General features: G+C 36.9%; 1 protein-coding gene across 8 annotated transcripts in view; it reads left to right on the top strand.

Annotated features, from left to right (window-relative positions):
• LOC145292090 (high affinity cAMP-specific and IBMX-insensitive 3',5'-cyclic phosphodiesterase 8B-like) overlaps window positions 1–12,036 on the top strand; it is a 973,128-nt gene that overhangs the window by 902,267 nt on the left and 58,825 nt on the right. For all 8 annotated transcript variants that reach the window (XM_080138173.1, XM_080138174.1, XM_080138172.1 and 5 more), the window contains one exon: window positions 2,598–2,728. In XM_080138173.1, the coding sequence (XP_079994299.1) occupies window positions 2,598–2,728 (131 nt within the window). The remainder of the gene's footprint in view (window positions 1–2,597; window positions 2,729–12,036) is intronic.

Genomic DNA, 12,036 nt, shown 5'->3' with positions numbered 1-12,036 from the left:
GATGTAACGATGATTATTGTAAGAACAGTGACAATGAAATATATTATTATTACCTTTAAGCATATTAATGTTTATTAAAGGTAAAAAAAAAAGAAAAAAAAGTCCAACAAAGTTTTATTGTGCTTAGAATGCTTCTGAGCCTATGTTGGTGTCAATATAATCCATGAATGCGTTGCGATCATCTGGATGATTTGCGTCATCAGATTCTTCACTGGCAATTCAATTAGTCTATTTCATGTACAGGGTGGAACGATAAATTTGTCGCCCTAAAAAACAACACTACAGCTTTATTTTAAAACTTTTATTGAAAAAAATCAATTCAGATAACTTGATTATGTAGTAGAGCTAACATCTATTCAATGTAGCCGCCTTCAGCCTCAATCACTGCCTTGATACAGATCCAGAACTGGGAGCATGCCTTTTCCACAAGTGTCAGCGGGAGCTTGGCAAATACTCGGCGGATGGCTTTGCTGTTGAGGAAGTCATGTTGGTGATGTTCTTGACGTATAACCAAACGAAGTAGTCCAGCAGGCTAACGAAGGAGAGAAGCTAATGAGAGAAGGGTACAAAGTCATAACACTCCTCCTGAAACCAAGCCTGGGTCTCTTTGGACTTGTGAGCTGGTGCCAAGCCCTGCTGCCACACCCAGGGTCTGCCAGAGGCCACCTGATTGCGCCAGGGGATCACCACACTCTTCAGTACATCCAGGTACACTTTGGTGTTGACTTTCAAGCCAACTTTGAAGATATGAAGTGGCGTGATGTCACTCTCACTTGAAACCACACCAATAATCATAACCGTGGCTGGAAACTTCGTTGAGCTGTGCCCTCAAGTGTTGAATCATCTGGATTTACATTTTGAAAGTGCTAACAAGGGTCTTGTTGCCATAACTTGGATTGGAATAGAACATGAGCTGTACAGCAGCGCATCTCTGATCTGAACATTGTGTCACTTCCGAACATGATAGAAGGCTCCTATTGCTCTTGAGATGTGTACATGATTTTTCATATGTGTGTGTGTGTGTGTGTGTGTGTGTGTGTGTGTGTGTGTGTGTGTGTGTGTGTGTGTGTGTGTGTGTGTTAAGACAATTATGGGATCAAAGGGAACCTATTTTTGCTAGTTGCTATAAAAAATAACTTAAAGGTAATATTTAAAGAAAATCAGGAAATATTCTAACACAACAGATGATGTATCATAGTTGCTTCTGTCTCATTGGAAGAAGTGTAGTATTCTTTGTCTTTGCGAAACAATCTGCAAGAGTTTGTAATTATGTTTATTGTATCCAGGATTGAGGTTGTCATATTCAGACGCAGTTGAAATGTACATATTTTCTAACTGTCCATTTATGTGACTTGTTGCACTTTGCTTTCACCCCCCCCCCAATAAATCTGATTTAATCTTCATTTTTTTTAACTACATTGCTTATGCTTTCATAATTGCCAAGCATTAACGAAACAATTTTAAGTATTCTATGACTAAATACGTATAAGCATATTCAGACTATATAAACAAAATTGCCATATGTTTTTCTGCTTATTCTCATTTCAATAAATGGATCAATTAATATGTAGTAGTAAAGTAATTCATGACAAAAAAATGATGGATTTGTTTTTGGAAAGTGTATATGTAGATATTTTTTTTAAAGAGAAGATTCTGAAAAAGTTTTGTTTTCCTCAAACAAAGCACATTTCCATTGAGACGTAAGGGACTACTGTGATTAAAGGTCTTATTTATAGAAGCCATACTCAATCGGGGAGTTATTGCTATAACCCTGTTTAAAAGGTCATAAGGAAAACAGAACACGGGAACAAAATGTATTGACAAGATCATGCAACAGTGATGGTTGTTCGTCTAGCCAATGAAGAATCTTGGTTGGTCCACCGGATATCGACTCCTGCCTTACGGCTTTGTTTTCCGGTATTTATTATATATAAATCAGATCATTCGTAGGTAACACAGGTACTCCACCACAACATAACAGCAAGATATTTGTTCACATTATATTGAAATTTCTGCATCTTAGAAAGGGAACAAAGCAAACAGCCCGAGTAAACAAGCTATTTGAGTAGAAAGTTTTCTGGCAGCTGGGGACATCTACAGTGATGTGATGGAATTTTGCTGCTAGTCGGATGAGTCGAGGATATTTACATTGAAGGAGTACAGGTGCAGTAATTTCGTTAGTGGAATTACTCCTGTGGGATTGTAAAACAAACACACAGATGTAACATTGTGGTGGTGGGATAGAGGCTGGAACCTGGTAGACAGTGTGTGACTTATTAGGGTAGAGATTCTTTTTTGCACCCTACCCAAGAGAGAAAGAGAGAGACTAGTAGCTGATGCATTATCCCAGATGTGACAACAATACTCCATACTTGGGTGAAAGATGGCTTTGTAGAGATATAGGATACTGGCAGGTGTGAGAAGTTTTCTAGCACAGTAGAAAAACACAGTAGCACTTTCCTTGCAATAGTAGAGGAAGCCAAAATTTTGTGCAAATATTACATACAATATATATACATGGACATTTTAATATGCTTTTTATTTTAATATTTTGCTATTTTTCTTGATCCAAAGTAATCTGTTTCTTTTTGTTGCAGGCTGTTTTTGACCAAATGGATGAACTGTCCTGCCTCATCTCAGCCATCATCCATGATGTCGATCACCCTGGTCGTAACAATGCATTTCTTATCAATGCAAGAAATAGTTTGGCTATGCTTTATAACGACGTGTAAGTAAACGGGTTTTCTCGTATCAATTTTAGGTTCCATTATTGTGGGAGTTTGCAGCGTGTTAACTCACTCCAAAAATATCTTAGTACTTAAATATTACATTGATAGAAAATAGATCGTTAATGGAAAACACATAAATCAGGTTAAGTGGAGATCCATTTCGATCCTGATTTTAACTTTGAAGTCTATATGAAATGTAATTACTACTGCACAAATTGTTTTCTTCCGGCTAATTATATAGGAAGCTTAATATATTTAACTGTTCGCTAATACAACACAATAGAAAGAAATTAAATTGAATAAACAAATTAAAGTAGACATATCATCATCATCAACACCATCATATTCAGTGTAATGTGCATTGTCTACTGGGATGTGTTGGATGGCTTTTAGAAATAAACTTTCAAACTAATCTATCTCTGACCAGGTCTTTATTTATCCCTCTTTCTCTCAAGTCCATTTTTATCACTTTCTTCCATATTTTTTTTTTTGCCCTTTCCCCGTAAACTAAACCTGATACCTCAACTGTTCTACATCTAGTTTCCCTACAAAACTCTCATCCATTCTTTCAATGTGGCCATACCATCATAGAATCCTGTTCGGTACACATCTCTCTATGATGTCCCCACTCATTTTTCCTTTGTGGTCACCTAAGCTCGTGTGAAACGAATTAAAGTTTTTTTTTTTTTTTTTTTTTTTTTTTTTTTGTAATTTTCAATTGGAATTTATAGGTTTAAGAAGCTAATCTCTAATTTATTTCACATGAGCCACCGCGATCCTGATTATAATATTTGGAAAAAAATCACTGTTGCGTCATATGGATTTACTTTTCTAGTGACACTATGGCACAAGGAAGGAAAAAGAAAAATAATAAACAGGGAATATTTCTATGCATGAAGATGACATAATATTGTCGAAACTTAGTTGATAAACAAATATTTATATTTGAAAATAATTCTGCATTGTATTATCTTCTTAAACATACAAATTCCAATTAAAATTTATAAAATACTTGCATCGAGGAAATATATATATATATATATATATATATATATATATATATATATATATATATATATATATATATATATATAGTGGTGCAAAAAGAAAATCTGCACTTGTCATTTTTTCAAAAGCTACAATTTTAAGCTGAATTGAATGTAACTGTTTAAACAACCTATCCCTCATTTGATTTGCCTTTTATTCCCCTATAATTTTTTCAGGTTCATATTTGACTATTAATTGAAATATCCTAGTGTTCATGTCATATTTAAAAAAATAACTTTAAATTGAGGAGGCAAAAAGAAAGTCCGCACAATGGAAAATTGTTATTTAAATGTAACTTTAGGACATTAATGCAACACAAATACAACAGAAACACAATGAACTAGTTAATATTTAGTAGCAGAGCCCTTCTGAAATTTGACAGCCTGCAATCTTTTGGACATTCCTTGAATTAGTCTGCAGCAATACTCCGGTGAAAGTGCACCCCACTTCTCTTTAATTTTTGTCCAAAGTTCTTCCAGATTTGAAATTTTATCATTGCATAACTGTGCTTGATGTAATAGCATACGTTTTCGATAAAATTGAGGTCTGGAGATTGTGCAGGACAATCCAAACATGGAATATCATGCTCTTCGAGGAATCTCTTGGTATTGTCAGCTGTGTGAATGGGAGCATTATCCTGCATGAAGATGGGATTATTATCCAAATTCCAGCCAAAGTAGGGAAGAAAATGTTCAGTCAACATCTTAATGTACTTGGGCAAATTCAATTTTGCAAACGAACTATAGGCCCTGAACCATTGGCACTAATAACGCCCCACACCAAAACTGACCATCCACCACCTTGCAGCATTGAAACTGTGCACCAAAGATTAAATTCTTCATCCTTCAATGGACGTACTGACTACCATCACTGTCTAGCCTATTGAACTTGCTTTCGTTGCTAAAAATCACTTTTGACCAATATAAAGAGCCGTGATCTTCATTGCATCTGATGAAGTCCAGACGGCGCTTTCTGTTCTTTACAGAAATCATTGGCTTGTATCTTGCAACACAGCCTCACAAATTAAATTCCTTCAATCTGTTCTTAACTGTAGAAAGAGAGCACTATTTAACAAGATTAAACTGTTCTTGGATTTGATGAGCTGTTTCAAATCTGTTTCTGAGGCTGTGGATCTTGATAGCATTGCCTTCCCTGTAAGAAGTAACTCTATGACGACCAGATTTAGGGGCATCACGAACACTACCAGTGTTTTGGTGCTTTTGTAAAGTCATTCGTACCATTTTCTCATCACATTTCAATCTGCGGCCGATTTCTCGATTGGATAAACCAGAAATTGGAGATTAATGAGCTCCTGACGATCACTAAGATAAAGTTGAGGCATATGGACTAAATGTTATGTTGTATAACCTGGAACAACAACGATTAGAGATGCTTTGATGCCTAAAAGGTGGATAATTTAAGTTGATTTTAAGCTCATTTGTTGCTGCAGAGTTTCTTTTTGCCTTCTTAATTTGAAGTTATTTTTTTAAATGGACGTGAACACTAGAAATCTTCAATTAAAAGTCAAATAACAGTAAAGCAACTGGTCCTGACGACATTCCTATTAAAGTGCTCAAAAAGCTTCAACCAGAACTAGCTCCCATACTTAAAAAAAACTATTTAATCGTTGTCTTAAGGAGAATTGCTTCCCAACACCCTGGAAAACCTCATCAGTATGCCCCATATTTAAAAATTCAGGTGATTGTTCATCTATCTCTCAATACAGACCAATCAGTCTCCTCTGCATCATAAGTAAGTTGCTAGAATCTGTGTTAATGTTGTGGGGGAATCACCCTCCAAATGGACTGTTCTATCCATTATATAAACCATAGACTTTTTGATCCCAGGTGTGGATTAAACACCAGAGCGACCCTCATCTGATTGGTGACGTTTACTACTCTTTTCAGTTGTAACCTTTTTACGTTGTTGTTCCAGTAATACATTGTTTAAAACTCTATTCCATTGTTCTGTTTTCTTTGTGGGTTATTGCAAGCCATAACAGTTAAATAGAGAAGTAGTGAACCACCTCAGCAAAAATAACCTCCCCTCTGATATGCAATACAGATCCCATTCTGGTAGATCTACAGCAAATGTGCTAATAGTTATATCATAGGATTAGCAAATCTCTCGATGGAGGCTTCCTTATTAGGGCAATTGCCCTTGACATATCAAAGACCTTTGATAGGGTATGGCATAAAAGTCTACTCCACAAAATTTCTAGCTAGAGTACAGCTAGAAATGTCTTTTCGATTATTAAATCATTTCTCTCTGGTATGTTCATAAGAGTGGTGGTTAATGAGCCGAAATCAGAAGCTCACAATATTAATGCTGGAGTCCCTCAGAGCTATATTCTGGGCCCAACTCTCTTCCTGATCTACATAAATGATCTTTCAAATCACATCCTAAGATCATTTGTAGACATTTTTGCTGACGACACTGCCATCTATGGCAACAGTTCAAAGGCAGTAAACGATCAAGTTCTTTCTCATTCTCTCTCCTCTGATGTTGATCATGTGATGCAATGGGGAAAGAGTTGGCTGGTTAATTTCAAGACATCTAAAACCAAGCTTCTATCTTTCCATCATCAATGCTCTGATGCTCGTCTGGCATCAATGGAAATGAATGGCTCTTGTCTTGGGGAGGCTTTATGCTTTGACAAGCTTCTAGGTCTGATCTTTACTCCTGATCTGAGATGGAACACGTACATCAAATCCATTGCAAAGGCTACTGGAAAATGGTGGGATCGTTCTACCGCTCCAGTAGATATCTCACTGCTGATGCAATTCTCTACCTGTATAAGAGCTAAGTATGGAGTACTGTTGCCACATTTGGACAGGAGCTGTTAGAAATACCTTATCCTGTCTTGACAGAGTTCAAAATAGACTTTGTAGCCTAGTGTGGGATGCCCTTTTCTCTTCCCTGTAATCTCATTCCCACAGAAGAGACGTAGCGATCCTGTCCCTGCTTTATCGTTATTTTTATGGCAAGTGCTCGTCTGAGCTCCAATCTATGGTGCCCCCTGGCCAAACTTTGATGAAAAACACTCTTCTAGCTGAAACCACCATCAATAATTTCCCCCGCTCTTTATCTGTGCCTAAACCTAAACAGGGATTCTATGAACAAAGCTTCTTTCTTAGAACTGCATGACTGTGGAACTTTGTTCCGTTTTCCTGCTTTCCTGCTGACTACAATATGTATATGACTACAATACAGCTGATTTCAAATCCAATGTAAACAAGTTCTTGATGAATTGTCCCTTAAGTAATCCAATTTACCAAATTTCCACAACTAACTGTTACTATGATATTGTGCCATTGACTACCGCACACTCATTAACCCTTATCCTCGAATGGTCTCCGGGCCTTGATAAGTGGTGCCTCCTTTGTAAAAAAAAAAATAAATAAATAATTTTCTTAAAAATAAACATAATGATAAATTCAACTGAAGACATTAGTGGAGATGATAATGATTCTATGCGGTAGAAAGATTTGATTTTCTTAGCATTCTTTGTAGAACAGTTTGTAGAAAGCAGTGATGAGGGTATATTTTTCTCTATACTTTCTTCCTTCAAGAATCCAAAATGCCATTCAGATTGACCCACTCAAAATAGTATTTCAAGTCATGGAGCTGATAACAGATTTCCCTGAAATCAGCACATTTCACCAATATGTCTTTTAGTATGAACTAACCTGGATGCCCGGTGTTGCCCAGGTGTTTGGAGGTGTGTGTTGAGCAAAAAAGTTGTAGTAGGCAGGCTGACTCGAACCCGTGATGCGAAGGTGAAAAAGAAAGTGGAGGTGTGTGTAAGGGTGTTGGTTGAGCAAAAAACAATAGTGGTAGTAGGCAGACAGGCTTGAATCCGTACCACAAAGGAGGAAAAGAAAGTGAAAACAAACCGTGACACGTTAGCTGTTGCGCCTATCGCCAAACCGGAAGTGACATAAGTTTAAATTAAGGCTAGACAATTGAAAAGAGGCGATAACTTTCGAAAATATCGGCGAAAAAAGCGACCCCTCCCTGTAGCAAAGTGCCCAGTTGTGGGTGAAGAAATTAATATTTTGGGCCAATTTTTCGATATTTGTCGTCCGAAAGGTCGAACTTCAAAATGATACCGATCTCGTGAAAATCAGTCGCCTGTGTCAAAAGTTTTAGGCAGACATACAAGCATACATACGTACATAAATTTAAACAGGTAGAATTAAGGATCTATTTTTACATATGTGTGAAGTGGGGAAAGATTTTCGTTTGGTAATTCTAGTAGTTCTCTCTGAACATTAGCTGGATTTTTTGTTTGTTTGTTTGTTTGGGTTTTTTTCAGTTTATTCTCAGTAAAGTATTCCAAAGAGTTTTGTATTTACTTGTTGTTGTGGCCTTCCTTAAAGAGACAAAAAGAAATAAGGCAATAAGAAGGTAGAATTAACAAGAGTATCTATTTACATAAAGTACAGAACTGACGGTTGTCAGAGATTGCGTTTGTATTGGTCATAGCAACTCCATCTATTCATATTATCGGGAAGAGTCCATGTAGTGATACGATAGGGTAAATCACTATAACACTTGTTAGGAATGTAATTGTCAGATACTACTCTTTGATTGTCCAGATTGACTCTATTGCTAAAACTGTTTTAATATCTCTGGTTCATGGACTTTTATTTCTTTGAAATTTGAAGACGACCATGTGGCAAGCTGCAGGGAAGAAGTTCGGTGGTAATGTGTTGGAAATGTGATGGAATGTTGTTTGAAAGAAATTCTGTTAATAGAAATTCAGTTTTACATTAGGCACACAGAGAAGAATGGAAAGTTGCTTACTGTTGTGATAAAAAGTCAAGTTCTTGTTGTGAATGTAGGATCCAGGGCACAATTGCATACAGGGGATCTGGTATGGATTTAAACTCTACATAACCGATTCCAGTGTCTGCAATGATATCCATTAGGCCAATTCCATACTCCAGGTGTAGGTTGAATGAAATTCTTCATTTCGAATTCATAATTGTTATGGCCTCAAGGAGCCAATGAGAAATAAGACAACAAGGAGGTAGTTAACAAAATTACCTATTTACGCAAAGTACAGAAGTGATGGGTTGTCAGAGACTGCTTTTGCATTGGTCATAGTGGCCCTGTCTATTCATACTGTTGGGAAGAGTCCATGTAGTGACATAATAGGGTAAAGCACCATAACTCGAGCGCGTGGTTCAGTGGGGGAAGATGTGGCTGGTTACCTTTAATTGCATCTAAAACCAAACTCCTATTTTTACATCATCAACGCTCTGATCCCCATTTGGCATCAATTAAAATGGATGGCTCTCGTCTAGGAGAAGCCCCATGTTTTGACAAGCTTTTGGGTTTGTCCTTTACTCCTGATCTGAAATGGAACATGTACATCAAGTCTGTTGCCAAGGTCGCTGGAAAGATGGTGGGATCCTTCTACCGCTCCAGAAGATATCTCACTACTGATGCAATTCTCTATCTATATAAAAGCCAAGTACGTCCAAGGATGGAATACTGCTGCCATATCTGGGCAGGAGCTATTAAAAACAGCCTATCCTGCCTTGACAGAGTACAAAATAGACTTCGTGGCTTAGTGGGTGATGCCCTTTTCTATACCCTACAACCTCTCTCCCACAGAAGAGACATTGCGAGCCTATCCTTGTTTTATCGTTATTTCCATGGCAGGTGCTTGTCTGAGCTCCAATCTCTGGCCCCCCCCTCGCCAATCTTTCACGAAAAACACCCATCTAGCTGAAACCACTGTGAAATATTTTCCCCACTCTTTATCTGTGCCTAAATCAAAACGTAGATTCCATGAACAAAGCTTCTTTCTTAGAACTGCACGCCTGTGGAACTCTGTTCCGTGTGCCTGCTTCCCACCTGACTACAACCTGAATGTCTTCAAGTCCAACGTTAACAAATTCCTAATGAACCGCCCCCTTAAGTAAACACTTCATTAAATCTCCACACTAACGTACTATACTTGCAATAACCCTTATCCCTGAGTGGCTTCCGGGCCTTGATAAATGGTGACCACCGTGTAAAAAAAAAAAAAACAACATGTTATGAATGTTATTATAAGCATTAGATTCATATATATAGATGCTGTGTAGCAATTTTTAGCAGCTGTTAAGTGTTGAGACATTATGTTGAACAAAGATGGCCGCATAGTTCAGATCAGTTCATGAGTGTAATTGGCAGTAACCAAGATGGCGGCCAAGAATCAAATGTGGTCCATGACGTAGTTAGCAGCAAACTGATTGAATCCAAAATTCGACAATTTTTATAGTAACTTTCGAAGATTTTCATTGGTTCGTTAGCACAGCCGGTGGTTATAAAAATGATTGGCGAATTCACTGGTCTCATACTCCCATTAGGAGTCAAAAAAATTTTATAGCAGCATTACCTTTTTGTCTTGGTTCATGATTGCCAATATAGCTTGGTATCCAACAGAAGATGATTGTTTTCATATTGCAGACATTATCGATTCTGTTGCAAAGTTTAATAATTAGTGGATTGTTCATATTTTATTTGTACAGGCTATGGATTTTCTTGACCTGCTATTCAGTATCAAAAGAATGGCTGTTATCCCAGTGTAAATTGATGTAGTTCTTGGCAGTGTGTCTGCATATTCTTTTCTACCACGGATGTTAGCACTTCTTAGATCCATCTATTGGTGTCTATTTACTTTGCCTCTCCACAATGGCAGAGTTTGACACCATGTCACGCTTTTGGACAGTCCAGTTCCTCAAAAAGAGACACTCTGGATTGGGACAAAAATAAAAATAATTTTCTCACTCTAGAAAGATTTCTTCTTCACTATCTGAGGACAGAAAAGATGACTTGTAGTACCAGAACCGATACTTACACTTTGATCCTAGCCAAATGGCCAAGGAATTTTAAATCCGTGTATTTATTGTCTTTCATGTTTGGAAGTTCATTCTGAGATGTAATTGGATTTGTTTCGTTCTTGAGAATTTTGGCAAATCAAGTATAAAACCTGATTGGTTACATTGAGTTTTTTTGAGATGATAGATTACTATTTGTTTGTTTTTTTGTTTGTTTGTTTTTTGTTTTTTTTTATGATTTTTATTTTTGCTGGATATTCACTCACTATTTCAAGGATTCCAACCGAGAAATCTTCTTTTTTTAAAATTCTAACCGTTTCTTTTAAGAGCAATCGACTCTTTTAATGTCATTTTACTTTGGAGTTAACTCACAGAAATCAATAGAGGCTAACATTTAAATTTCTATATGTAATATATAGAAATTCAAGAATTCAATCAACATTCTCCCCTCAAACGTTGAGTTAGTAAAGCAATAAAGAACACTAATTCTCCTCCCCCCCCTCCGCTAATTGACCACTTAATTTATATTAAGTTATAGTTTATTTTTATTGTGGTGTTTTTTCTTGGTTGACATCTTTTTTTTTAATTAGTTTGTTCAAGCTGAAGATGAGTCATCCTACCGGATGTCAAACATTCACCCACTAACTCAGATATTCCAACCGAGAGATTTTTTTTAAAGATTCTGACCGTCCCTTTATGTGCAATTGTTTGGATTTCTTTTGCACTTGGTTCATCGGGTATATTTGCCAGGTAGCTTTTGAAATTCCTTGAAATTCTTTCTCATGCTTTTATAATTACTGAAATGATAGAGATCTTCCTACGATTCCAGTTTTCTTTTCATGTCATTCATAAGACCTTGGTATTTTGTTATCTTTTCCCTCTCAGTTCTGTTTAACTCAGCATCATTGGAACACTAACTTCTACTAAGGTTGTTTCTTTCTTATTCTTTTTCCATACCACTATGTCATTTACAAGGCATATGGCTGTAGGGATTGCATAGTAATAGTGAATGGGGCATGACTTATTTCCAACTGTTCGTTCTAGTAAACATGTTCCCAGGACTTGCTGCTGCATTCGATATTCACTGTTTTACAAAGAATCCAGTGGAGATATTTACATACTTCATTATGGTCCCTGTTATGCAGACTGAATGGCTTAATGATATCTAACTTTTGTTCAAAGAGTGTTTTGTATTGTGTATTAAATCAGTACCTCTATTCAGTCTCAAGAGACAATGGACACGCCTGTAAGGGTAGCTGCATGTGTAATTGAGAGACAATTGCTGTGCAATCCCCAACCAAACCTCTCCTGAATTAGCACTTCTAGATCCAGTGGCAAAGAGAGGCCCAAGACTAACTGGAAACAATGCCAAGATAAGCGGAGAGCACATGAAACACCTGGAATTCCCAAATGATCATTCATTT

The sequence above is a fragment of the Euprymna scolopes genome, chromosome 13 (genome assembly GCF_053919585.1).
Source record: "Euprymna scolopes isolate OS-2025 chromosome 13, ASM5391958v1, whole genome shotgun sequence".
Lineage (NCBI taxonomy): Eukaryota > Metazoa > Mollusca > Cephalopoda > Sepiida > Sepiolidae > Euprymna > Euprymna scolopes.
This window is presented reverse-complemented; position numbering and strand designations above follow the sequence as displayed.